Source organism: Stegostoma tigrinum, chromosome 47 (assembly GCF_030684315.1).
Source record: "Stegostoma tigrinum isolate sSteTig4 chromosome 47, sSteTig4.hap1, whole genome shotgun sequence".
In the NCBI taxonomy this organism is placed as follows: Eukaryota; Metazoa; Chordata; class Chondrichthyes; order Orectolobiformes; family Stegostomatidae; genus Stegostoma; species Stegostoma tigrinum.
Genome location: NC_081400.1, coordinates 5,196,600 through 5,224,099, shown reverse-complemented (window position 1 = coordinate 5,224,099; position 27,500 = coordinate 5,196,600). Strand labels below are relative to the sequence as shown.

At 51.3% G+C, this 27,500-nt stretch overlaps 3 protein-coding genes across 6 annotated transcripts in view; 2 read left to right on the top strand and 1 right to left on the bottom strand.

Annotated features, from left to right (window-relative positions):
- shc1 (SHC (Src homology 2 domain containing) transforming protein 1) overlaps positions 1–127 on the bottom strand; it is a 181,610-nt gene extending 181,483 nt beyond the window's left edge. The window contains exon 1 of one of the 4 annotated variants that reach the window (XM_059642998.1): positions 23–127. The gene's annotated coding sequence lies outside the window, so the exon portion shown is untranslated. The remainder of the gene's footprint in view (positions 1–22) is intronic. The other 3 variants (XM_059643002.1, XM_059643000.1, XM_059643003.1) reach the window with 3 other exon arrangements.
- Positions 128–12,035: 11,908 nt separating this feature from the next.
- On the top strand, positions 12,036–18,159 carry LOC125449787 (cyclin-dependent kinases regulatory subunit 1-like). The gene is made up of 3 exons (XM_048525687.2): positions 12,036–12,158; positions 14,552–14,679; positions 15,134–18,159. The coding sequence occupies exons 1-3, from the start codon at positions 12,100–12,102 to the stop codon at positions 15,190–15,192; spliced, it is 246 nt and encodes an 81-aa protein (XP_048381644.1). The 5' UTR covers positions 12,036–12,099; the 3' UTR covers positions 15,193–18,159.
- A 2,627-nt stretch (positions 18,160–20,786) lies between these two features.
- The window catches only part of flad1 (flavin adenine dinucleotide synthetase 1), a 22,579-nt gene continuing 15,865 nt past the window's right edge, over positions 20,787–27,500 (top strand). The window contains exon 1 of the mRNA XM_059643047.1: positions 20,787–20,859. Within this exon, the coding sequence (XP_059499030.1) occupies positions 20,810–20,859 (50 nt within the window). The 5' untranslated portion in view covers positions 20,787–20,809. The remainder of the gene's footprint in view (positions 20,860–27,500) is intronic.

The window sequence follows — 27,500 nt, the reverse complement described above, 5'->3', positions numbered from 1 at the left end:
TGGATTCTATACAGTTGCTTACCCGGATCGAGCTCCAGCTTCTCTCCCGCTCTCTGACCCTTCACTCCTGACCCCGCCCCCTCTCCTTCCCTCCCCGTGGGTGCCTGGAAACCGACTACGCTCCGCCCCTTCGGTGAGCCTCTGAACATCCAAAGCCCCGCCCATCCCGGGGAGCCTGGACACAGTTAACGTACCGCCCCCATGGGGAGCCTAGAAACACTCAACGCCCCGCCCCTCGCTTGGAGCGCATTGCAATTGCATCACGTGAGGGGAGGGCCCAGTGATTGATTGACGCGGGTGACCCCGCCCTTTGGGGGCTTGTCGAGCTCATCTGTCAATCAATGGTGCCTTATATTTCCACCCCCCCCCACCCCAGCCACAACGCTATGCCTCCCCGACTGTCCCTTGGGGGCATGTGGGCGAGGTTGAGTTGGGGAAATGAGAAATGGAGGGGTGTGGGAACAGGGAGGGATGGGGCATTGGGAGAATTGTGGCTGGGGGATGAAGGTGAACGGGCTATGGGGTGAATGGGGAATGGCAAGTTGGGAAGTGTGGGGATAGGGAATAGGTGAAGGGGAATGGGGCTATGGTGGAGTGGGGTGATGGCAGAATGGGGCATGGTGTGACGGGGAATGGTGTGATGCAGGAATGGGGCAATGTAGGCATTGGGGAATGGGGGATTGGGGAATTGGGCTTTGGGGAATGGCAGGATGGGAAAATGGGTGCCTGGGGAATGAGGGTGTGGGGAATGGGTGGAATTGGAGGATGGATTGAATGGGGGATTGAGAATGGGGGCATGGGGATGGGTTAAACAGGGGAATGTGGATTGGGACAACGGGGAATGGGGGAATGGGATGAGGGGATGTGGGAATGGGGTTAGGGAAATGGGAATTGAGGGATGTCGGGTGGGGGAATGGGGGGATTGGGGATGGGATGAATGATGAATGGGGAATTGGGGTGGGATAAACGGGGGATTGGGGCAATGGGGAATGGAGGGAATGGGATGCGGAACGCGGGAGTGATGTTGAGGAAATGGGAATTGAGGGATAATGGGATGGGGGATTGGGGGGATGGGATGAATGGGGAATGGAAAATGGGGGTTTGAGAATACTGGTGGGGATGGGATAAACGGGAGATGGAGGATTGGGGCAATGAGGAATGAGGGGATGGGGATTGAGGAATGTGGGGGGAAATTGGGGTGGGGAATGGGTGGAATAGGAGATGTGATGGATGGGGAATTGGGGGAATAGGAGATTGGGGGGTGAGGTATGTCGTAATGAGGCATGGGGTGATGGGATTGGGGAATGGTTGGAATGGGAAGATGTGGGAAATGAGGGTGGGGTGGTGGAGGAATTGTGGATGGGACACGGAGGAAGGGATAGAATGGGGATGGGTGAATGGAGCATGGGGAAGTGGGGAAATGGTGGGTTTGGGGAATGGTGGGATAGGGGAATGTGGAGAATGCAAGGATGGGGTATTGGAGGATGTGGGAATGGGGGGATGGGGTGAATGGACTTTCAGGGAATATGGGGATAGGGAGTGGGGAATTGTAGAATGTACAGGATGGGGATGAGAGGAGAGGAATAGGGGCGGGGGGTGTGTGAGGTGGTGGAATGGAGGATGGGGATGTGGGGAGTGGTGAATGGACGTGTGTGGTGTGAGGACATGGGGGATGGGCTGTGGGGATGTGGAGAATGAGGATGGGGTTGTGTGGGGTGGGGGAATGGGGGATGAGGTTGTGGGGGCAGTGGGAATGAGGGATGGTGGAAGTGGGAATGGGGTTTGTTGGGGTGGGAGTGTGGGAACAATGGGTTTGGGGGACTGAGGGCTCGGAAGTGGGTGTGGCAGAATGGAGGAGATGGGGGTGTGGGAGTGGGGGCTGGGGTGAGGGATGGAGTGCTGGTGTAGGGGGTAGGGAATGGGGGTGGTGGGGAATCGAGTTGTGGGTGGGTGGGTGGAGAATGAGGATGGGGTTGTGGGGAATGTGGGATGGGGGAATTGGGAATGGGGTGTGTGGGGTGGGGGAATTATGGGGTTGGGGGTGTGGGAGGTCGGGAGTGGGGGGTGGCAGAATGGAGGGGATCGGAGTGTGGGGAATGAGGTGTTGGGGTGGGGGAATTATGAGGATGGGGGTGTGCGGGCTCAGGAGTGTGGAGTGGGAAATGGCAGAATGGAGGGGATGTGGGTGTGGGGAATGATGGATCGGCAGTGTGTGGAGTGGGGAATGGAGTGATGCTGGGGTGGGGAATGGAAGATGGGAGTGTGTTGGGTCAGGGAATGGGGGTGTGGGGTGAGGAATGGGGGGATAGGTTGTGGGGGATTGAAGGATGGGTGTTTGGGGTGGAGTCGGGGATGTATAGTTTGTGAGCGGGTGGCGAGTGTGGGGATTGGAATTGGTGGTGGGTCAGCGGGGGGGGGAAGGGGGAGATGTTGGAATCTGGAATGAGGGGTAAAGATATAAAACGTCCCTCAGCCCACATGGAGATCTGGGACTCTTGCACACCATGTTGCTGGCTGGAAACAGGACACTGAAGCAGAGATCTTTGTCAGTTTAAAGGTTACAGAACCAAGAGGGAGATGGGTAGCTGTGGCTAGGAGGCAGTGCACTGAAGGGCAGAACAGACTTGCTCTAGCACAGGAGCACAGTTAGTCCACTTGACCCTTCATGTCTCACGAACATACGATCACGGCCCCCATTGCTTTCCCATCAGCATTGTCCAGCCTTGACCTCGTGCTTTTTTCGGAGAGGGATGAATCCGTGGAATTCTTCAGCGGACAGTGCTGGGTCATTCAGGATATTCAAGGCTTAGAGGGAGAGACTTTGAATTTGTGAGGGGGAATCTCTCCTTACAACGCAAACCCTCCAGCCCCGCACTTCCTGTTTTTTCATCCAGATATCCCACATCTGGTATTATTCGGTTTTCATGTCTTGCCTGTTTTCGGAGTTAGGCTTATGGATTCCTCTGTTCTGACGAAGGGTCACCAGACCCAAAAACATCAACCCCGAATTCTCTCCACAGATGCTGCCAGACCTGCTGAGCTTTTCCAGCAGCACCTTCTGGTTTTGTTCCTGATTTACAGCATCCGCAATTCTCTCAGTTGATCAATGGACTGTTTTGTTTCTTTGAGGAATGGCGCCTTCACAGTTGGATCTTTTCTAAAAAAAAACAAAGCTTTCCTTCTTTCTTCCTTTCCGCCAAGACCTGCTGGCATTGTGTCCACCAATTTTTTTTTTAAATTAGACGCCAACTTTTCGCCAGAGCGAGAATGGAAGTGAGGAGTAGCAGAAGGCAAATGGGACATCGGCCTTCATTGGAAGAAGATTTGAGTACGGGAACTGTGAAGTCTCTCTGCAATTGTACAGCTGGAGTGTTGTGTGCAGTTTTGGTCTCCTTTACGCCAGGAAGGATATTCCGGCTATAAAGGGAGACCAACAAAAGACTGGATCCCTGGGAATGACAAGACTCTTGTAGGGAGAGAGACCGGATTGGCTTGGACTAAATTCACTGTGAGTTTAGAACAATGGTTGGGATACCTCCTATAAACCTGTACAGTTCTAACAAGACTAGACGGGGGACAGGCAAGCAGAAAGTTTATGATGTTGGGGGGTGTCACAGACTACATGAGACGGGAGTTTAGGGGTTCAGACTGAGATGAGGAGAAATGTCTTCGTTCACTGAGTGGGGGAGCATGTGGAATTCTCTGTCACAGACAGCGGTCAGGGCAGGAACACTGAGTATTCTCAAGAAGGATAGTGATAATGGGAACTGCAGATGCTGGAGAATCCAAGATAACAAAGTGTGGAGCTGGATGAACACAGCAGGCCAAGCAGCATCTCAGGAGCACCAAAGCTGACATTTCGGGCCGAGACCCTTCATCAGAGAGGGGGATGGGGACAGGGTTCTTGAATAAATAGGGAGAGAGGATTCTCAAGAAAGAGTTAGGTTTGGACCTTAGGGTCAAAACGGGGAACAGGGGACTGAGTGAGATACAGTCATACAGCGCGGAGACAGACCCTTCGGTCCAACCAGTCGGTGCCAACCCTAATCCCAAACTCAACTAGTCTCACCTGCCTGCTCCTGGCCCATATCCCTCCAATTCACGTCCAAATATCTTTCAAAACTGTGTTCACATCCACCACTTCCTCAGGAAGTTCATTCCACACACAAACCACCCTCTGTGTAAAATAAGACCATAAGTCATAGGAGTGGAAGTAAGGCCATTCAGCCCATCAAGCCCACTCCACCATTTAAATCATGGCTGATGGGCATTTCAACACCACTTCCCTGCACTCTCCCCGTAGCCCTTGATTCCTTCCGAGATCAAGAATTTGTCGACCTCTGCCTTGAAGGCATCCAACGTCCCGGCCTCCACTGCACTCTGCGGCAATGAATTCCACAAGCATATTTCCACAAAAAATATTTGCTTCTCATTGTCTTCTTTGAATTTTTCTCTCCTCTCACCTTAAAAATGTGCCCCTTAGTCTTGAAATATCCCCATCCTAGGGAAAAGACATAAGTTATTAATCCTATCCGTGCCCCTCATGATTTTATAATCTTCTATAAGGTCACCTCCTATACTCCAGTGAAAGAAATCCCAGTCTTTCTTGATAACTCAAACCCTCCATACCTGGCAACATCCTGGTAAATCTCTTCTGATCCCTCTCCAGTTTAATAACATCCTTCCTGTAACAGGGAGACCAGAACAGGACACAGTGCTCCAGAAGACCCTCACCCAGGTCCCTGTACAACCTCAACATGACGTCCCCAACTCCGACACTCAAAGGGTCTGAGCGATGAAGGTAAGTGTGACAAACGCCTCCTTAACCCCCCTGTCTACCTGTGACACAAACTTCAAACAATTATGTACCTGAAACCGCTGTTCTACAGCACTACCCCAACTGATTGGGAAAGCAGACTCAAGGGGATGAATGGCCCACCCCACCTATTTTCTGTTCCTATTTCTGCTGGATCTGCCCTTAGTGCACTGTTATGACACTTATTGGGAGGGAAATCACTTGTGAGCATCATTATTGCGAACAGGATGGTGTGTGAGGATTAGAGAAGGTTAGTGACATCTGGACAGGACACGGGTGAGGTTACACCATGTGCTGCGAAGAGTTTTACTCTCCCTATTCTGGCGACAGATCACAGACAGTTCGCTGGAAAGATTCTGAGGGACACTTAATCAGGTTGGTGGCTGGATTTGAGAGGAGTGAGGTCTGCACAGCTTTTCGTGGAATCTCTACAGGGCAGGAAGAGGGCATTTGTCCCATCAACTCTGCACCAAACATGTGGCATCCCACCCAGATCCAGCCATCAACCATATCCCTGTAATCCTGCATTTTCCGTGGCTAATCCACCCTAACCTGCACATCCCTGGGCACTACGGGGACAATTTAGCACGGCCGATCCACCCTAACCCGCACATCCCTGGGCACCATGGGACAATTTAGCACGGCCAACCCATCCTAACCCGCACTTCCCTGGGCACTATGGGACAATTTAGCACGGCCAACACACCCTAACCCGCACATCCCTGGGCACTACATGATAACTTAGCACGGCCAATGCACCCTAACCCGCACATCCCTGGGCACTACGGGACAATTTAGCACGGCCAATCCACCCTAACCCGCACATCCCTGGGCACTACGGGACAATTTAGCAGCACCAATCTCCTCTGTATCTTCATAAAAGCATGGAAACAGAACCTTTAGCCAAATTCACTCACACTGGCCAGGTGTCCCTTCATCAGCATTTGCCCCTTGTCCCTCTAAATCCTTCCAATTCATGTCCTCATCCTGATGCCTTTTAAATGCTGTAACTGTACCAGCCCCCAACCACTTCCTCGTTCCATACACGCACCACCCTCTGTGTGAAAAAGTTACCCCTCAGGTCCCTTTCCCCTCTCACCTTAAACCTATGCCCCTCTAGTTTTGGACTCTCCCCTACCCCTGGGGGAAAAGACCTTGTCTATCCCCCCTATCCATGCCCCTCATTGATTTTATAAACCTCTATAAGGTCCCCCCTTCAGCCTCCGATGCTCCGGGGAAAACACCCCCAGCCTCTCCCTGTAGCTCAAACCCTCCAACATCCCTGTAAATCTTTCCTGACCCTTTCACAACATCCTTCCTGTAGCAGGGAGACCAGGATTGAACACACTGTTCCCAAAGCGGCCCTAACCAATGTCCTGTACAGCCGCAACATGACCCTCCCAGCTCCCTCTACTCAACGCACTGACCAATAAAGGCTGTTTTGTGTCCATTTCCAAAGCAGGTCAAGCTTCCTCCACCAACTATGACGACATGTCTGTGAGAATACACTGTTATTTATGGCATTAGCTGCAAGGAGAGGTTTGAGAAGGGCTAGTGAGGTTACAACAGCATAAATAACGGGGGAGTATTCACACTAACTGAGGGGGAAGCAAATTTAAAAATATGATAATGAGAAAATAATTAAAGGAGAGCTCAAAATAATTTCTTCAGGCCTTATGTCATTAGCGGGAAAGACTGGTTGTTGAAAGAGTCTGTGAACTATTTTTAAAAACGGGATGATGAGCTGTTTTGTCAGAGAATATTAGAGGGTACAGGGACTGAACTAGACTGTTAAGGCAGACTGAATGGATCATATAAAAGTCAAATCAAATCCGACAGCACAGGAGGCCATTCTGGCCAGCGGAGCGGTGCTGGCTTCTCGAAAAAGCTTGCCACTTTGTCCCGCCTCTCCCCGACAGTTTCGAAACCTCCTGTCTCCTTCCAGAGGCCCAGTGCCTCAAAAAAAAGTCCCTCCTTTCTAAACTCATCCCTCCCACCCCATCCCTCCAACTCGCATGCTGCCCTCCTTGTGGTTGTCTTTCAAGGATGTGTGGTATCCTAACACCCAGGCCTGTACGTTTTCACTCTCCCCATTTGCCCACTGGCCATTTTAGTCGCTGTTTGATGGGCTGAATGGCCTTTTCTGAAGCCCTTCATTCCTTACCCGACAAAAGATCGCTCCTGACTCTCTGGCCTATATCCACTTCTCCTGCCGTCTCTCTGTTGCACCGGTACCAATATGGTCGGGTTTGGAATGAGGTCGGCCAGGTGGACCTCATAGAATCTGAGTTCCCTGATTGGTTTAAATTAACAGCCCCAATCAGGGAGCCCTGGCTTACAGATATAAACAGGAGGGTCAGAGGCTCTGTTCGCTCTGGGAGCTGGCTCTGACCGAGCTGGATCAGTGTCCAGTTCTGGTCGCCCAGTTATAGGAAGGATACTATCAAGCTGGAGAGGGTTCAGAGGAGATTTACCAGGATGTTGCCGGGTATGGAAAGTTTGGGTTATAGGCTAAACCTTTTATTGCACTGGAACGTAGGAAGCTGGGAGGTGACCCTATAGAATTTTATAAAATCATGAGGAGCGTGGATAGGATAAATGATGGGCATCTTTTCCCTAAATTGGGGGGGGGGGGGGGGGGGGGGGGTAGGATTTAAAGACTAGGGAGCACATTTTTAAGATGAGAGGAAAAAGATGTAAAGAAAAGACTGAGGGGCATTTCTTATACAGAGGGTGGTCCGTGTGTGGAATGGACTTCCTGAGGAGGTGGAGGATGTGGGTACAGTTACAACATTTAAAAGACATTGGGATAAGTACATGGTTAGGGAAAGATTTGGAGGAATATGGGCCAGGAGCAGGCAGGTGGGACTAGTTTAGTTTAGCATTAGGGACTTGTTGGACTGAAGGGTCTGTTTCCATTCTGGATGACTCTATGACTCTCTGTTTGTAAATAGAGGGTGACTACACCCCATAAACACAGGGGGCTACAAGAGCAGGTCACAGGCTGGGAATCCTGCAGCGAGTGACTCCCCTCCTGACTCACCCCAAAACCCTGTCCCACCATTTACAAGGCAGGAGTGTGAGGGAATACCCCCGGCCAATTTGCCCTGGACAGTGGGGGGGCAGCTCTAACAAATGCTCGAGAAGCTCGACACCATCCAGGGACAGAGCAGCTCCCACCCCCCCCCCCCGCCTGGATTGGCACCACATTACAAGCACCCGCTCCCTCCGCCACCAACACTCAGTGTGTGCCTTTACTGGCCAGTGCGTTGAGTAGAGGGAGTTGGGAGGGTCATGTTGAGGCTGTACAGGACATTGGTTAGGGCCACTTTGGGAATACTGCATTCAATCCTGGTCTCCCTGCTACAGGAAGGATGTTACTAAACTGGAAAGGGTGCAGAAGAAATTTACAATGATGTGGGAGGGTTTGAGCGATAGGGAGAGTCTGGATGGGCCTGGACTCGTCTTTTCACTGGATTATCAGGAGCGGAGGGAGTGACGTTATAAAAGTTTATAAAATCAATGAGGGGCATGGATAGGGGGAATAGACATGGTCTTTTTCCCCAGGGAGTCCAAAACTAGAGGGGCATAGGTTTAAGGTGAGAGGGGAAAGGGACCTGAGGGGTAACTTTTTCACACAGAGGGTGGTGCGTGTGCGGAAGGAGGAAGTGGGTGGGGGCTGGTACAGTTCCAGCATTTAAAAGGCATCAGGATGGGGACATGGATAGGAAGGGGTTAGAGGGATGGGGGGCAAATGCTGGCAAATGGAGTTATGGAGTCAGTGTTGTACAGCGTGGAACCAGACCCTTTGGTCCAATCCATCCATGCTAGCCAGATATCCTAAATAAATCGAGTCCCATTTACCAACATTTCACCCATTTCCCTCTAACCCCTTCCTATCCATGTCCCCATCCCGATGCCCTTTAAATGCTGTAACTGTACCAGCCCCCACCCACTTCCTCCTTCCATACACACACCACCCTCTGTGTGAAAAAGTTACCCCTCAGGTCCCTTTTAAATCTTTCCCCCTCTCACCTTAAACCATCATTGTCGATTCAGATCCCTATAAAGGAGTACTGGAACAGAAAAGCGACCAAACAAAAAACCATTACGACACTTTTCCTCACAAGCCATTGTCATTTCCAATGTGGCTTTTCCAGTAATTTCTATTTTTGTTTCTGATTTACAGCATCCGCAGTTCTTTGGGTTTTTATTAAGCACATGTTAATACCCATGTTGGCCAGTCTACCATCTGAAAGCTAACAGGCACATGAGAAATCAATCTCCATTCCATTGTAAGTATAGTTGGGGGAACCCAGTCCTTTCCCCCACTCCCACACCAAGTGGAAATTGGAATGCACAAGGCAACATTCACCAAAATATATCTTTACAGCAAACAGAACTGGGTGGGACTGCTGAAAGAGCAGTCAAAAAAGTAGTTGAAGAAAATGCAGACAGAGAGCGTGCTATTTATTCACGTTATCAACAAACCGAGCATAATTAGAATCCTGTTTGTAAAACCATCCACATGCATCATCTCCTCAAGTGAAATTAACTGTAAGCCCAAGCCTGGGTCAAACAAAGGCTGATTAACCACAGAATTTCAGAATTGGATGTCAACGCAAGCCTTCGCTAATGTTTTAAAGGGACTACAGGATTATCTTCAGGCCCGCAGGGAAGTCTGAGAGATGAGCCATGATCTTATCATGTGGCAGAACAGGCTTGAGGGGCTGAACGGCCCACCCTCGCTCTTAATTTGAATGTCCATATAACTTGGGAGATACTGGGAAACGGGTTCGGTCGCTGCACTGTGGCCCCATTTTTGAGGTACAAAAGAAAATAAGAAAAAGAAGATAGATTTCACCTTCATCAGCCCCAGGTCCCAAGTACAGCTCTGGGCCTTTGCAAGGTCCACGCTCCGGGCCTACTGCCATCAGGACTCCTTGCCCACTCATCACTGCAGCTGACGCCTTGCTGCCGATTTTGGGCCTACAGAGCCAGGAGTCCATACCAACGCTGTTCCAGCCCCTCCACAATGTCAGGAACACGAAGAGAAGAAGACAGAAAATTGGGGGGGGGGCGCGGTAAGAAAGGGTGCGGCCAGTCTTGAGCAGACAAGCCAACCATTGCCGGCTCCGCCATCTTGAAAAGCTGCGCCCACACTCTCTTGTGCACAGGCGGGCACACACACACGTGCCACACCAAAGGCACCGAAAAGACCTTAAAAGAGAAAAAGGGATTAAAACAAAACAAAGAGGCAGAGAAGGTAAACAGGGGCGGAGCAATCCTGGACCAGGCAGGGATGCCACTCCACTGATGCCATCTGGGATTGGTTTAAAAATGGTATCAGGGTCAGCACGGACTACCTTCAAGCAAAATTTTTGTAAGCAACTTTTCAGAGAATCCCTAAAGTGTGGAAACAGGCCCTTCAGCCCCACAACGACCCTCAGAGCATCTCACCCAGACCCATCCCCATATAACCCATCTAATCTACACATCCCTAAACGCGACAGGCAATTTAGCACGGCCAATCCACCTACCCTGCACATCTTTGGACTGTGGGAGGAAACGGGTGAACCCAGAGGAAACCCGCACCAAGAGATTTGCAGAAAACTTCACCGAGCACGTATTGTCAAGAAATTGTTTAAGGAATTTGAGCACAGATCCCAGACAAACAACATTCGAGAAGAACTTTTCTTGAATGGTTTTGTGAAGAACTTCTGCAAACAGCGTTTCCAAACAAATACCTTCATGAACTTTTCGCAAGCAGATCTAGTGAACAAATTTTGCGAATGAGTATGACGGAGAACTTTTGCAAACAACTTTTGAGGACTTCGGCAAATTACTTCTGAGATTGTTTGTAAACAACTTTTGAGATTGTATGCAAAAAACTTTTGAGAACATTCGTGAAGAACTTTCGAGAACTTTTGCAAAAACGTTTGAGAGCTTTTGCAAACAGCTTTTGAAAGCTTTTGCAAACTATTTTTCAGAACTTTTGCAAACCACTTTAAAGAAAAACCTTTGAAACAACTCTTGTGAGGAACCTTTATGAAGAACTTTTGCAAAGAGGTTTAATAATCAACCTTTGCTCAGAACTTTTGCAAACGACTTTTCTGAAGAACTCTAACGAACAACTTTCTTTTGCAAACTGTTGTAATTTTTTTCGCAGAGTTTTCACAAACAGACAAAATACGAATAAATTCTATAAACGTTAGTGCTAAACGTTTTTTGAACCACATTCTGGGACTAGGCTAATTTACAGGAGCCTGAACGATGGGGGAGGGGCGGCCGGGTGGGGGAATGGGCGTGTCGAGTGACATCGATAGTCACCAATAGAGAGCGGATATGACTGACAGACAGCAGGGATAGACCAATCAGAGGGCTGTGGGGGTGGGGAGTGCAGCCATCTCTGACGCTGGCAGGGACCTATCAATGCGAGGGCGGCCGTTGGAGGTGTCTCAATACAGTATGACCGAAGGGAGAAGGGCGGCGAACACAAACTGACCAATGAGAGGAAGAGCAGGCGCTGACCGACAGGAGCAATGATCAACAAGAGGGAAGACGTGCAAGGAAGATAGACAGCCGCGTCAACCAATTGGAAACGTTCATGGTGGCTAGGCCCCGCCGACATTGGGGGATTATCCGCTGGTTGGCGCGTTCTATTTGACTGACAGCCCATCCGACGATTGGGAGCAAAGGGCTGTTTGACGGCCAGCGGACATAAAGGGGGGGGGAACAATGAATTGACGGACAGTCTGATGGCTCAGCTGACCAATCGGGAAGAGACAGGCTGCACGCAGTAAACCAATCAGACGCCGGGGCTGGGACGTGACAGACAGTTTCACCAATGGGAGCTGGGCCAATGGAGGCCGCCCAATAATGGAAGACATGGGCGGGGTCGACAGCTGGTGGACCGTCCCACTCCTGGGGGTGCGGCCAGGCCGACGAATCTAACCTATAAAAGACGGCGGGTGGGGTGGGATGGACGTGCCATGCCTGCCTCACTGTCCAATCCATGGTGAGGAACCGTAGTGGGCGGGGTTAGAAGCAGATGGACAGCGATGTAGACCAATCGAAGGTGGTGGGTGCTTCCGAGCTGTCCAAAGGAGGGGTGGCGGGGCGCACACGGGCCAATAGGGGGCGGGGAGACTGACACGCGCGGACCAATGGCACTGGGCTGGCGAATGACTGACGGACCGGCCGGCCCATGAGGAGCGAGGGCGCGCTAGTTCGGTTCGAGAGGTAGCAGTGTGGGAGTTGGGAAGGAGAGCAGCGGTTGGGAAATGGATCGACACGAGATTTACTACTCGGATCGGTACAATGACGGCGAGTACGAATACCGGTGAGATAGCAGGGCGGCGGCGGGTTGGAGAGGATCAACCGCGTAAAGAAATTCCTCAGGAGTCTTTGTAAAAAATGGCCCGTCGTCTCTCTTCCACAGCGGCCCTTTGACTTCGCGATTTCCATCTCCACTTCCCCTTCATGGAGCGTCTCCTCGTTTTCTTTCTAAAACAAACTGTGGGTGTTCTTTTCTCTTTGATCGAAGACCCTTCCATCCCCCACCGGAAACCGCCCCGGTTGATTCACTACGCGCAGCCCGCCGGGAGGTGTAGTCCTGACATTGAGCTTCGCTTCCGGTAACGGCCGGAAGTCAGTGATCTAGATAGGGCAGATTCCCGCTCGAAGTGCCCGCCGGGAGTTGTAGTCCTGGAGCTGACATCCCGCCTAGCTTCCGCCAGTCGCTGGCCCAGACAAGGTTTCTTCTACTGTTCTAAGAAAGGATGATCGGACTCGAAACGTTAACTTTGATGTTTCTTTTTCACAGTTGCTGCCAGACCTGATGAGCTTCCCTGGCAACTTCTGCTTTTGTTCCTCTTCCTACTGTATTCGCTGTTCACAATGTGGTCTCCTGAACGTTGGGGAGACACAGCGCGCAGTGGACGACTGCTTTGCAGAATACCCTATGTTCTGACCGCAAAAATGACCCAGGAGCTTTGGGCTGCCTACCACTTCAATACCTTCTATGAAAATAGAAGGGGTAGCACGGTGACTCAGTGGTTAGCACTACAATCTCATGGCACCAGGACCCCGGGTTCAATTTCACACGTCGGACAACTGTCTGAGTGGAGTTTTCACGTTCTCCACCCCGTGTCTGCATGGAGTTCCTCCTGGATGCTCCAGTTTCCCACAATCCAAAGCTGTGCAAGTTAGGGTAGATTGGCAATAGTATCTAGGGATGTCCAGGCTAGGTCAATTAGCCATAATAAATGCAGGCTTACATGGACAGGGTGGGATGCTCTTCAGAGGGTCAGTGTAACCTCAGGCTGAATGGGATGCTTCCACACTGCAGGGAATCAATGATTTTAAGATACTTTATTGCTTTGACAATGAGTTGGTCAGGTATCTCCAGAATCATATCTTCATATTTATCTGTCAATGAATGCTACAGGAGTGAGGACATATAGCCTGTGAGCACGGTGCTTCTCGTGGGTCCTCACTGTGTGCAAGTTGATCTGGTGTATTTCCTACAATGTGACAGTGAGTCCACTTGAACAGTAGCTTCATTGGTGTGCAAAATGTTTTCAAACTCCCCAGTGGTTGTAAAATGTCCTATAGCACTACAGTATTTCTTCCTTGCATTTTGATATCCAGAACAGACAACTGAAGAGACAACTTGCGTCAATGCAGACCTTTTGAAGTACTGTCAGTGTTGTATTGGGACTGTTGCTGCAACAGTGGTTGACTGGTCACTCCTTGAGCTGATTGTTTGGTGCTTGTGTTTGCAGTTCAGAGAAGGATGTTGTGTGTGTGTGTGTGAATGTGTGTGTGAGAGAGAGAGAGGGAGAGAGAGAGAGCCAATGGAGGGGTGGTGGAAAGTGAGTGATTGACTGACTGGCTGACCAATGAGAATAATTTGTTTTCATTCAATCCCCACTGACCATTCGGCCAGTCAGGTTCACACCTACCTTCTGAAGAATATTCCACCCAGAATCACCATCCCCCCTACCCTATCCCTGTAATCCTGCATTCCCCATGGCTAACGCACCTAGCCTGTACCACTACAGGGTGATTTCCCATGGCCAGTCCACCCTAACCTAAACATCCCTGGGCACTATGCGCAAATTAGTTTACCAATCCAACCTGATGTGCAGATCTTTGGACTGTGGTGGGATACCTGGAGGAAACCCACACAGATATGGGGTGACAACGAGCAAAATCCACACTCACCATCGCCTGAGGGCAGATTCGAACCCAGGCCCCTTGTGCTGTGAGGCAGCAGCGCTAAGCGCTGAACCGCCGTTGTTGCTCCCAATCGGCTGAAAGTCTGTAATAAGAATTGCTGGGGAAACTCGGGGACCTGGCGGCATTGTGGGGAGAGAAAATATTTAGAATCCAGTGACCCTACCTCAAGCAAAACACTGGACTCGAAACGTTAACTCAGACTTCTCCCTCCACAGGTGCTGGCAGACCGCACAGTGTTTTGCGTGCTTTTGTTTCAGATTTCTGGCATCTGTGGTTCTTTTGATTTATTTTAAGGTGGATAGCCTTCATTAGGGAGCAAGTGTTGACAGAGAAGGTCCAGGCACGTTGTTATGATTCATACCAGGATCCTCTACCAGGTTCACCCCTCACTTGAGGCTTTCACTTGACACCATGACTCAGTTCCGACCCCCGGAGATTGAATACTCGGACTCGGGCGTTCACATTGTTTTCTTTTTCTTTTTCTAACTCCAGTCATGTCATGCTGCCCAAAAAGATTGCAAAGCTCGTGCCCAAAACTCACCTCATGTCTGAAACCGAGTGGAGGAACTTGGGGGTACAGCAAAGCCCGGGCTGGATTCACTACATGATTCATGAGCCAGGTAACACAGCTGAAAGCTAGCTACACACCCCCTCCCTAACTCTGTGACCTCCTACACCCCCTCCCTAACTCTGTGACCTCCTACACCTCCTCCCTATCTCTGTCACCTCCTACTCCCCCTCCCTACCTCTGTCACCTCCTGCGGCCTCCTACTCCCCCTCCCTACCTCTGTCACCCCCTCTGGCCTCCTACGCCCCCTCCCTACCTCTGTCGCCTCCGCCGGCCTCCTATGACCCCTCCCTATCTCTCTCTCTGTCCTCTCTCTCTCTGTCCTCTCTCTCTCTGTTCTCTCTCTCGCCCCATTAAGGCTCTACCAGAAACAGTCATCTTTAGCCCATCCCTAAAATCCCCTCGTGTGCCTGCGGATCAATAGTCTGTGTGTCACGCCCACCTTCCCCCGGCCGTGGTGTCGCGCTGCCTCTTAAATGCTAACACACTGCGTCTTTCTCCCTCAGAGCCTCACATCCTGCTGTTCAGGAGACCGTTGCCGAAGAAAGAGCTGGAAGGGTTGTGATGTCCCGGACGTTCTACTGTGCCCCCACCTTTCCCCTCCCCACCCCTCCAACCTCCACCCTGGACCACCCAGAGCACTCTGACAAAGCCCCTCTGCACAATAGCCCACGCTTCACCTCTGCTTCTAACAGCTCGGGCTCACTTTCAGGCTGAGACTGGTGGAGTGTTTCTGGGGTGGGCCCAGGGACACCAGGAAGACGGACGCTGCTTGATTTCTCACACTGCTCTTTGCATTTCTTGTCGTGGGATTCCTTCTCGCGACCGATGCTACGGAGCATGGTTCGCGTGGATTCTCCTTTCATCCCCTGAGAACAAGCCTTGAGCTGAGGTGCGACTGTTTCCCGAAGGTATCGACCAGCCGGAGGAGGGAGCGGGTTCAGAAAACGTGTCAAAGAGGAATTTGTGCGGCACCAGGGCCAGGGGTGTGCCAGAGCAGCGGTGGCGTTGTGATAGTCTGCCAATAGAGGGGCCGAGCTGCTTCAACCTTCAGCCGCGTCCTGCCCCGACCTCACTTTTAACCTTGTGATACTCTGCACGCCATGTCAGCCTGACCTCCCTCTGCCGTCTGTCCGTGCGAATCGCCAAAATTCCTGCTCAATGTTGGGCAGCAGAGAGACCAATCAGGACTCAACTCCACTTACATGTGACCATTCGGTCTCTCGAGCCCTTACCTGCCCTTTAATCCCCAGCTGGCTCTGGAATCTTTAGTTTTCCTAACAGTGCCCTCCCCTCCTTGAGGTTGGTGGGTTGGGGTTCAGCTGTGATACAAGATCTGAATTGTAGAAACCCCTACATCAGGCCATTCGGCCCATCAAGTGTGTGCCAAACCTCCAAAGACCATCCCACCCAAACCAGTCCCATCCCTTCTAATGCTGCATTTGCCATGAATGACCCAACTAGCTTGTCCGTCCCTGGTCACTACGGGACAATTTAGCACGGCCATCCCACCCTAACCCGCACATCCCTGGGCACTACGGGACAATTTAGCACGGCCAATCCCACCCTAACCCGCACATCCCTGGGCACTACGGGACAATTTAGCACGGCCATCCCACCCTAACCCGCACATCCCTGGGCACTACGGGACAATTTAGCACGGCCATCCCACCCTAACCCGCACATCCCTGGGCACTACGGGACAATTTAGCACGGCCAATCCCACCCTAACCCGCACATCCCTGGTCACTACGGGACAATTTAGCACGGCCAATCCACCCTAACCCGCACATCCCTGGTCACTGTGGGACAATTTAGCACGGACAAGCCCACCCTAACCCGCACATCCCTGGTCACTGTGGGACAATTTAGCACGGCCAAGCCCACCCTAACCCGCACATCCCTGGTCACTACGGGACAATTTAGCACGGCCAATCCACCCTAACCCGCACATCCCTGGTCACTGTGGGACAATTTAGCACGGCCAAGCCCACCCTCACCCGCACATCCCTGGTCACTACGGGACAATTTAGCATGGCCAATCCACCCTAACCCGCACATCCCTGGTCACTATGGGGCAATTTACCACGGCCCATCCACCCTAACCTGCACATCCCTGGGCGCTACAGGACAATTTAGCACGGCCAATCCACCCTAACCCGCACATCCCTGGGCACTACGGGACAATTTAGCACGGCCATCCCACCCTAACCCGCACATCCCTGGGCACTACGAGACAATTTAGCACGGCCAATCCCACCCTAACCCGCACATCCCTGGGCACTACGGGACAATTTAGCACGGCCAATCCACCCTAACCCGCACATCCCTGGGCACTATGGGACAATTTAGCACGGCCAATCCACCCTAACCCACACATCCCTGGGCACTACGGGACAATTTAGCACGGCCAATCCACCCTAACCCACACATCCCTGGGCACTACGGGACAATTTAGCACGGCCAATCCACCCTAACCTGCACATCCCCGGGCACTACGGGACAATTTAGCACGGCCAACCCACCCTAACCCGCACATCCCTGGGCACTACGGGACAATTTAGCACGGCCAATCCACCCTAACCTGCACATGCCTGGGCACTACGGGACAATTTAGCACGGCCAACCCACCCTAACCCACACATCCCTGGGCACTACGAGACAATTTAGCACGGCCAACCCACCCTAACCCGCACATCCCTGGACACTACGGGGCAGTTTAGCACGGCCAGTCCACTCTAACCCACCCAGTTTTGGACTGTGGGAGGAAACCCTCACAGACACAGGTTGGTGGTGGGCAGCAGGAATGCAAAGGTTCAAACTCTATACAGAACCCGAGGCTGGAATCAAACCCGGGTCCCTCACACTATAAAGCAGCAGCGTTAACCACTGAGCCACCATATTGAGTCCTTTTAGTTGAGAGAGAATCTGTCTGCCACTTTACTTCAAAGATCTGCCGTCTCCATTCAAACTTGCTAGTCAACTGCACAACTGGTTCTCAAGGCCAATGTGTCTGTCTTTTTTTTTCCTTCTGTATGTGTAAAGAGGGGGAACGGGAAGGCGGGGGGGGACACAGTAATTAGTGACTGCTGTAAAATGCACCTAGACTTTAATTTCACCTTATTGCTGCTGCTCATTTTTGTAAGACACTCTCTGTCCCTGTAGGAGCAGAATGTAGGCCATTTGGCCCATCGGGTCTGCTCTGCCATTCAATGAGATCAACTTCGCTTTCCTCCCTGTTCCACCCATAACCCCACGATTTCCTCTCCCAGGCGGAATCCTTAACCATGCCATGTGGCTGTAGGCCTCGCTGTGGCTCCCCCAGAAGCGACATTTTATTGAACCCTGTGCAGGGTTAAGAGCACACCCTGCGTCCTGGGGTAACCCCCAGCCAATTCACTGACAGGACTCCTTAGATCCGGAGCCCTGGAATGTAGTGTACCCCATGCAATCTCCTGTTTTCGTAGCTTTTGATACTTGTTTATTGTGATCTGTCTTTGTTTTTTAATAAATCTTTACCGACGATTCTTTATTTTTGGAGTGTTATTCTACATGTGTGTACATAAGAGGGAATCTTGTCAGCAATTTATCTCTCCTGCATGGCACTTAATGGCATATTTTACAGACTTCGGTGAGTTTAAGGTCAGATTATGCTGGGTTCCTGGTCCAGTTCAAGGGAGACATTGAGAGAAGCCATTGAAAGGTACCACCCCACCTCAGCGCAGTCACAAGGTTACAGGTCCAAGCCATGTTTCAGAGCTTACAGTGCACAGTCCAGTCTGAGTACACTGAGGCTCAGTGCTGAGGCAGCGCCGCACTGTCGGAGGCTCAGTCCTGAGGGACTGCCACACTGTTGGAGGCTCAGTGCTGAGGGGGTGCAGAACTATCAGCATGTTTCACCTAGTTCAGGCACTCCTGAAGCCTTGCTGATGGCCTGTGCAACTTGTTTTAGCTGTCTGAATATTCTGATATCTGACCGCGGTGTTGTAGTAATGCAGAATCAGGTTTTTGATTTGATTTAACTTATTGTTGTCATATGTTCCTAAATGCAATGAAAATTTTGTTTGCAAGCAGTACAGGCAGGTCATAGCAAACAAGGACATACAGAGCATAGGGTGCTTAGACTGAGTGAGGCGTACGGGGTTAGACTGCAAAAGGTATAAAAAGCCAGATCAACATCTGAAATTGGAGAGGTCCATTCACAGTCTAATAACAGCAGGGAAGAAGCTGTTCTTGAACCTGTTGGTGCATGTGTTCAAACCTCTGCCTGATGGAAAAGGTTGGAAGAGAGTATTACGGGGGTGGGAGGGGTCTTTGATGCAGGCGGCCTTCCCATGGCAACGGGAAGTGTAGATGGAGTCAATGGATGGAAGGTTGGCTTGCATGATGGTCTGGGCTGTGCACACAACTCTCGAGTTTTTTTATGGTCCTGGCCAGAGCAGTATGCTTTCTATGGCACCCCTGTCTAAATTGGTGAGGGACCTTATTGGACATGCTCAGATTTCCTGAGCCTTCTGAGCAAGAAGAGGCCCTCTTGACCATCGCATCTACGTGGGATGTCTACGGCATAGGTAGTCGGTTATCATCACTCGGAGGAACTTGATGCTCTTCAACCTCAGTTCTGTTGGTGTGCATGTTCTCCTTTCTGAAGTCGATGATCAGTTCTTAATTTTCCCAACGTTACGGGTAACTTTTTGACGCTGAGGGTGGTGCGTTTATGGAACGAACTGCCGGTGGAAGCTGGTACAATTACAACATTTAAAAGACATCTCTATGGGTAAATGAATAGGAAGACTTTAGAGGAATATGGGCCAAATTGCACTAGAACAATTTAGGATATCTGGTCGACGTAGACAAGTTGGACTGAAGGCTCTGATTCTGTGCTGTATATACACACGTACTTTTTCCTTTATTGGTTTATGGGATGAGGGCATCGCTGGCTGGGCAGCATTTATTGCCCATCCCTAATTGCTCAGAAGGCAGTTCAGAGCAAACCACGTTGTTGTGGGTCTGGAGTCTCATTTTAGGCCAGACCAGGTAAGGTTGGCAGTTTCCGTCCCTTGTGAACCATTAGACGCTTAACTCCAAATATTGGTTGAATACAAATCCACCGTCTGCCTTGGTGGGATTTGAACCCAGGTCCCCAGAATGTTGTTTCAGAGATAGTAGGAACTGCAGATGCTGGAGAATCTTGGGTAACAAGGTGTAAAGCTGGATGAACACAGCAGGCCAAGTAGCATCATAGGAGCAGGAAGGCTGCAATATTGCTCCTCTGATGCCGCTTGTCCTGCTGTGTTCATCCAACTCTGCGCCTTGTTATCCCCAGAATGTTGTCTAGGTCTCTGGATTAACAGTCCAGTGATAATACCACTAGGTCATTGCCTCCCTGTAATGTTGCTATGACTCTATGATAGATAAATTTTTGTTAAGCAAAGGGGTGTGAGCCAAAGGCAGGTCTATGGAGTTAGGCTACAGCTCAACCATGATCCCTTTGAATGGTGGTACAGGCTCAAGGGGCTGAATGGCCTCCTCCTGTTCCGATGTTGTTTTTGATTAACCTTTTAGAGCCACAGTGGCGTTTTTAAACAGACTGTCATTGCATCGAACCCTCTAGACAGTGACAACACAAGTGCAACAAACGGACACAATCTTTTGGCTGGGAAACAAAATTGTGAGGCAGTGGCTCCACACCGGCAGGCTTTGCGGTTGCGCAGGAAATCTGTGGGGGAATGTGCCCGGGGACGGACCGGATTGTTGCGTGTTGGGGCAAAGCACGTGAGTTAATGAATGGAGGGGGGGGCGTCGCATTACCAATTGACCAATGGACCTGGGTGCTTGCGGTGATGGTCATTTCTACAGCCAATAGGAAGCGGGGAGGCTGGCGGGGAAAGGACACGTCTGCCGGCCGAGAAACAGTTGGCGGCGGGTGTGGGCGGGCCAATGGGCGTACGCAGAGGCGGTGATCGGCATGGTGCGGGCCAATGGGCAATGTAGCGCCTGGAAGGCGGGGCGACAAGTGTATGGCACGCGGTGAGCAGCAGACCGGATGTTGGTTGGGCGGGTCTCTCAGATCTGACCAATGGGCTTGCGCGGAGACGGACATCCCATGAGCCAATAGGAGGTGTAACCATGGGCGGGTGGCAGCAGTCGCGGATGTGGTGGTGGTGGCGGCGGACCGGAAGATGGCCCGAAGGCAGTTGCCACAACTGACCAATGGGCGTGCAGAGAAGCGGTGATTGACATGGTTAGGACCAATGGAAAGGGTTCATTCGGGGGGGGCGGGGTCGGAGGATGAGCAGGTTTGGTTGAGGAGGCAGGTGAGTCTTGATCCAGGAGATGGAGCAGGTCATGGGGCAGCCCTGAAAGCTCCAATTTCTCCTTCATTAACCCCATCGCATTGGCCCTCTCAGGGCATTCCCCCTGTCGGGCAGGAAGGCTGTGAGAGCACTCAGTAAAAATCCCCTGATTTTACAACCCCTTTCCCAATGGGCACAACCTTGACCTCATTGGATGGCAGAACCGATGGGCTGAATGGCCTCCCTCTGCTGTTTTGGGGGCCTCTACTGGCTGAGCAGATGGGGCTCAACCCTGGAAAGCATGAGGGGAGCGCATTTTGGGGTGCGGTGGCTCGGTGATTTTGGTTTGGTTTTGATTTTATTGTGACATGTACCTAAATACAGTGAAAAACTTGTGTTTTCCCTATAAATCCATTCACAGAAGGAGGGCACGGCTGGCCGGGGGGGCCTGGCATTTATTGCCCCACCCCTGTGTGCCCAGAGGGGGACTTCAGTGTCAACCACATTGCTGTGGTTCTGGAGTCACGTGTAGACCAGACCAGGTCAGGATGGCGGTTTCCTTCCCTGAAGGGCATCAGCGAACCAGATGGGTTTCCCCCCCAATAATGGACTCACGGTCATTGCTAGACTCTTAATTCCAGATATTTTATTGAATTCAAATCCCACCGCCTGCCATTGATTTGAACCCGGGTCCCTAGAACGTTGTCTGGGTCAACAATTCAGTGATAATACCGCCACCATCACAGGCAGGCAAAGGATGTGCAGGTCAAAAAGGTTACATCACATGAGGTTAGCGTCCATTCAGCAGCCTGATAACGGACGGGAAGAAGCTGTTCCTGAACCTGACTGTGCGAGTGTTCAGGCTTCTGTATCTTCTGCCGCTGCCTCGCAGCGCCAGAGACCCAGGTTCGATTCCACCCTTGAGACACTGTCCGTGTGGAGTTTGCATGTTCTCCCCCAGTATCTGCGTGGGTTTCCTCCCAAAGTCCAGAGATGTGCAATACAGGGTGGATTGGCCGTGCTAAATTGTCCCGTAGTGCCCAGGGATGTGTGGATTTGGGTGGATTGGCTGTGCTAAATTGTCCCGTAGTGCCCAGGGATGTGTGGATTTGGGTGGATTGGCCATGCTAAATTGTCCCGCAGTGCCCAGGGATGTGCGGGTTAGGGTGGATTGGCCGTGCTAAATTGTCCCGTAGTGCGCAGGGATGTGCGGGTTAGGGTGGATTGGCCGTGTTAAATTGTCCCGTAGTGCCCAGGGATGTGCGGGTTAGGGTGGATCGGCCGTGCTAAATTGTCCCGTAGTGCCCAGGGATGTGCGGGTTAGGGTGGATTGGCCGTGCTAAATTGTCCCGTAGTGTCCAGGGATGTGCGGGTTAGGGTGGGACTGGCCGTGCTAAATTGTCCCGTAGTGCCCAGGGATGTGCGGGTTAGGGTGGATTGGCCGTGCTAAATTGTCCCGTAGTGCGCAGGGATGTGCGGGTTAGGGTGGGATTGGCCGTGCTAAATTGTCCCGTAGTGCCCAGGGATGTATTGGTTAGGGTGGATTGGCTGTGCTAAATTGTCCCGTAGTGCCCAGGGATGTGCGGGTTAGGGTGGATTGGCCGTGCTAAATTGTCCCGTAGTGCCCAGGGATGTGCGGGTTAGGGTGGGATTGGCTGTGCTAAATTGTCCCGTAGTGCGCAGGGATGTGCGAGTTAGGGTGGGTTGGCCGTGCTAAATTGTCCCGTAGTGCCCAGGGATGTGCGAGTTAGGGTGGGTTGGCCGTGCTAAATTGTCCCATAGTGCCCAGGGATGTGCGGGTTAGGGCGGGTTGGCTGTACTACTTTGGCCATTCTAGGTGCTGGATTATGGAGATAGGGCAGTGTGCTGGGCCTGTGTGTGATTCTCTTTGGATGTTCAGTTCGGACCCGATGGCACCTTGCCGTAATGTAGGGATTCGAGTTGCGGTCGCTTGATACTGAACACTGCTTGCTTCAGAAGGGGAGGGGATGACCTAGTGGAAACTTCACAGGACTGATAACCCAGAGACTCTGGTAATGGAGAATTCTGGAATTCCTACACTGTGGAAACAGGCCACACCGCTCCTGGGAAGCACATCCCACCCAGACCCATTCCCACCCCCATATCCAGTCCCTCGAATCCTGCAATTCGCATGGCTAACCCACCCAGCCTGCACAACCTTGGACTCTACGGGGTAATTATGCCTGGCCAATCCACCCTAATCTGCGCAAACTTGGTCTGTGGGAGAAAACCAGAGCAAACGGGGTGGGAGCAGGAGATACCCAGACAGATACTGGGAGATGTTCTGGGAATACAGTTCAAATCCAAGAATGAGGAATCTGACGGCGCCCATGAATCCGTTGCTGATTTTCAGAAAAACTCATCTGGTTCACTATTGTACTTCACGACAGGAAACTGCCATTCTTATTTTGTCTGGCCTACACGTGATTCCAGCCCCACAGCAATGTGGTTGACTTTGAACTGCCCTCTGGGGCAGTTCGGGATGGGGCAATAAACGCTGTGCCAGGCCAGCGACATCAGTGAAATCAATGAAGGGACCTTCGTGTGCGTGTCCTTAGTCAAAGACTCAGAGCTGGACTCAAAGTGTCAGAAATGTTTCTCTCTCCACAGATGCTGCCAGGCCTGCTGAGAGTCTCCAGCAAGCTCTGTTTCTGTTTGTTTCATATTGCCAACGTCCGCCAGTCTTTTGTTTTACGGGGGAAAGGCTGCGAAAGCACGGGGGAGGGCACGCAAGCGATTCAACAGGATGTAGCCTTGCCTGGAACGAGAAACTGGGAGATACATAGAACATAGAACAGTACAGCACAGAACAGGCCCTTCAACCCACGATGTTGTGCCGACCATTGCACCTCATGTATGCACCCTCAAATTTCTGTGACCATATGCATGTGCAGCAGTCTGTTAAATGTCCCCAATGACCTTGCTTCCACAACTGCTGCTGGCAACGTATTCCATGCTCTCACAACTCTGTGTAAAGAACCCGCCTCTGACATCCCCTCTATACTTTTCTCCAACCAGTTTAAAACTATGACCCCTCGTGTTAACCTTTTCTGCCCTGGGAAATAGTCTCTGGCTATCAACTCTATCTATGCCTCTCACTATCTTGTATACCTCAATTAGGTCCCCTCTCCTCCTCCTTTTCTCCAATGAAAAAGTCCGAGCTCAGTCAACCTCTCTTCATAAGATAAGCCCTCCAGTCCAGGCAGCATCCTGGTAAACCTCCTCTGAACCCTCTCCAAAGCATCCACATCTTTCCTATAATAGGGCGACCAGAACTGGACGCAGTATTCCAAGTGCGGTCTAACCAAAGTTTTATAGAGCTGCAACAAGATCTCACGACTCTTAAACTCAATCCCCCTGTTAATGAAAGCCAAAACACCATATGCTTTCTTAACAACCCTGTCCACTTGGGTGGCCATTTTAAGGGATCTATGTATCTGCACACCAAGATCCCTCTGTTCCTCCACACTGCCTATCCTTAATCCTGTACTCAGCTTTCAAATTTGACCTTCCAAAATGCATCACCTCGCATTTATCCAGGTTGAACTCCATCTGCCACCTCTCAGCCCATCTCTGCATCCTGTCAATGTCCCGCTGCAGCCTACAACAGCCCTCTATACTGTCAACGACACCTCCAACCTTTGTGTCGTCTGCAAACTTGCTGACCCATCCTTCAATCCCCTCATCCAAGTCATGAATAAAAATTACAAACAGTAGAGGCCCAAGGACAGAGCCCTGTGGAACACCACTCACCACTGACTTCCAGGCAGAATATTTTCCTTCTACTATCACTCGCTGTCTTCTGTTGGCCAGCCAATTCTGTATCCAGACAGCTAAGTTCCCCTGTATCCCATTCCTCCTGACCTTCTGAATGAGCCTACCATGGGGAACTTTATCAAATGCCTTACTGAAGTCCATATACACCACATCCACAGCTTGATCCTCATCAACTTTTCTAGTCACATCCTCAAAGAACTCGATAAGGTTTGTGAGGCATGACCTGCCCCTCACAAAGCCATGTTGATTGCATTTAATCAAGCCACGCTCTTCCAGATGGTCATAAATCCTATCCCTCAGAATCCTTTCTAACACCTTGCAGACGACAGACGTGAGACTTACTGGTCTGTAATTGCCGGGGATTTCCCTATTTCCTTTCTTGAAGAGAGGAATTACATTTCCCTCTCTCCAGTCCTCAGGTACGACTCCAGTTGAGAGCGAGGATGCAAAGATCTTCGCAAGTGGCGAAGCAATTGCATTTCTCGTTTCCAAAGCAGCCAAGGACAAATCTGGTCCGGGCCTGGCGACTTGTCAATCTTAATGCTTGACAAAATTTTCAGCACATCAGCTTCCTCTATCTCTATCCATTCCAGCATGCACACCTGCTCTTGAAAGGTTTCATTCACTACAAAGTTCGTTTCTTTCATAAAGACAGAAGCAAAAATACTCATTTAGGGCTTCCCCTACCTCCTCAGACTCCACACACAAGTTCCCTATGCTATCCCTGATCGGCCCTACCCTTTCTTTGACCATTCTCTTATTCCTCACATAAGTGTAAAATGCCTTTGTGTTCTCCCTAATTCGTTCTGCCAAGCCTTTCTCGTGCCCCCTCCTGGCTCTCCTCAGACCATTTTTGAGCTCCTTCCTTGCCTGCGTGTAATCCTCTCTAGCTGAACTTGACCCTAGCTTCCTCCACCTTATGTAAGCTACCTTCTTCCTTTTCACAAGAAGCTTCACCACTCTCGTCATCCAAGGTTCCTTTATCTTACCCCTTGCCTGTCTCAGAGGGACATGTTTATTCATCACTCGCAACAACTGTTCCTTAAACAGTCTCCACATGTCTATAGTGCCCTTACCATGGAACAATTGCTCCCAGTCCATGCTTCCTAACTCATGTCTAATCGCATCATAGCTTCCTCTTCCCCAATTAAATATCCTCCCATTTTGCCTAATCCTCTCCTTCTCCATAGCTATGTAGAATGTGAGGCAGTTATGGTCACTATCACCAAAATGCTCTCCCACCACAAGATCTGATACCTGCCCCGGCTCGTTTCCAAGCACCAAGTCTAGAATGGCCTCTCCCCTCGTCGGCCTGTCAACGTACTGCATTAGGAAACCCTCCTGAACACACCTTACAAAAACAGCTCCATTCAAATCTTCTGCTCTAAGGAGGTTCCAATCAATATGAAACAAAGGACTGCGCACGCGAAGCAAAAATAACCCTCCGTCCATGGCAAGGTCAGAAACGGGGAAGTTCGCTGATGATTGCATGATCTCCAGCACCATTCGCGACTGTGCAGATACTGAAGCAGTCCGTGTTCAAATCCAACAAGATCTGGACCATATCCAGGCTTGGGGTGGCACATGGCAAGGAACATTCGTGCCACACAAATGCCAGGCTATGACCGTCTCCACCGAGAGAGAATCTAAGCATTGCCCCCTTAACATTGAATGGCGTTACCTCCACTGAATTCCCCCCAGCTCCCCCCCCACCAAACCCCATCAACATCCTGGGGGTTACCATTGAACAGAAACTGAGCTGGACCCAGCCCCATATCAACCCAGGGGGCTACAAGGAGCAGGTCAGAGGCTGGGAATCCTGCAGCGACTAACTCCCGTCCGGACTCTCCCCACCTACCCCTGCAAATCCCTGTCCCACCATCGACAAGGCAGGAGTATGAGGGATACCGCCCCCCCCACCCCCCCCCACCAACTTGTCATGGATGGGGGCAGCTCCAACAAATATTGGAGAAGCTTGACACTGTCCAGGGACAGAGCGGGACCACCCCCCCCCCCTCCGCCCCCACCAGATGGGCACCATATCCACAAGCCCCCACTCCCTCCGCCACCAACACTCAGTCGCAGCAGTGTGTACCGTCTACAGCGACTCGCCAAGTCAGCGCCTTCCAAACCCGGGACCTCTGCCCCCTGGAGGGGGCAAGGGGCAGCAGGTACATGGGGACACCAGCCTCCTGCAAGTTCTCCTCCGAGCCCCCCCCCCACACCATCCTGACTTGGAAATATATTGGCCATTCCTTCAGGGTCAAAATCCTGGAATTCCCTCCCTAAGGTCAACACACAGCAGGTGCGGTTCAAGAAGGAACCTCACCACCACACCCCCCCCCCCCCCCCCATACCACACGAGTGAACAAAAAACAGACTCTGAAACGACAAGCTGAATTCGCTGGAGAAACTCAGCGGGCCTGGCAGCTTCTGAGGAGACAGAGCAGAAATTAACGTTTCGGATTCAGCGATTCCGAAGGGCACACATGGAGCAGATATGGAGAAACCTTTCTCTCTTTAGAGCGGTTATTTAGCGGGGTGGGGGGGCTGCAGCATGGTTTGTAAGGTAAGAACGAAAGGTTGAGGGGGGCTGTCGAGGTGAGGGAGGACAGAATTCACCTGGAAGCTGCTGGGTATGTGCAACTGACGCGGTGAGAGGTGGGAACCTCTATTTACAAAATATTTGAGGCAAGAGCACAAGGGTACAGACTAGAATGTGGGATGAGAATGGATGGGTGCTTGATGACCGGTGCTGTCATGATGGGCCAAATGGCCT

Bases quoted from the DNA above. Each gene is read 5' to 3' on its own strand.
- LOC125449787 (XM_048525687.2), top strand. From the start codon at position 12,100: ATGGATCGACACGAGATTTACTACTCGGATCGGTACAATGACGGCGAG. The intron at 12,159-14,551 runs GTGAGATAGCAG...TTCTAACTCCAG, and splicing joins GACGGCGAGTACGAATACCG to TCATGTCATGCTGCCCAAAA. The intron at 14,680-15,133 runs GTAACACAGCTG...TTTCTCCCTCAG, and splicing joins CTACATGATTCATGAGCCAG to AGCCTCACATCCTGCTGTTC.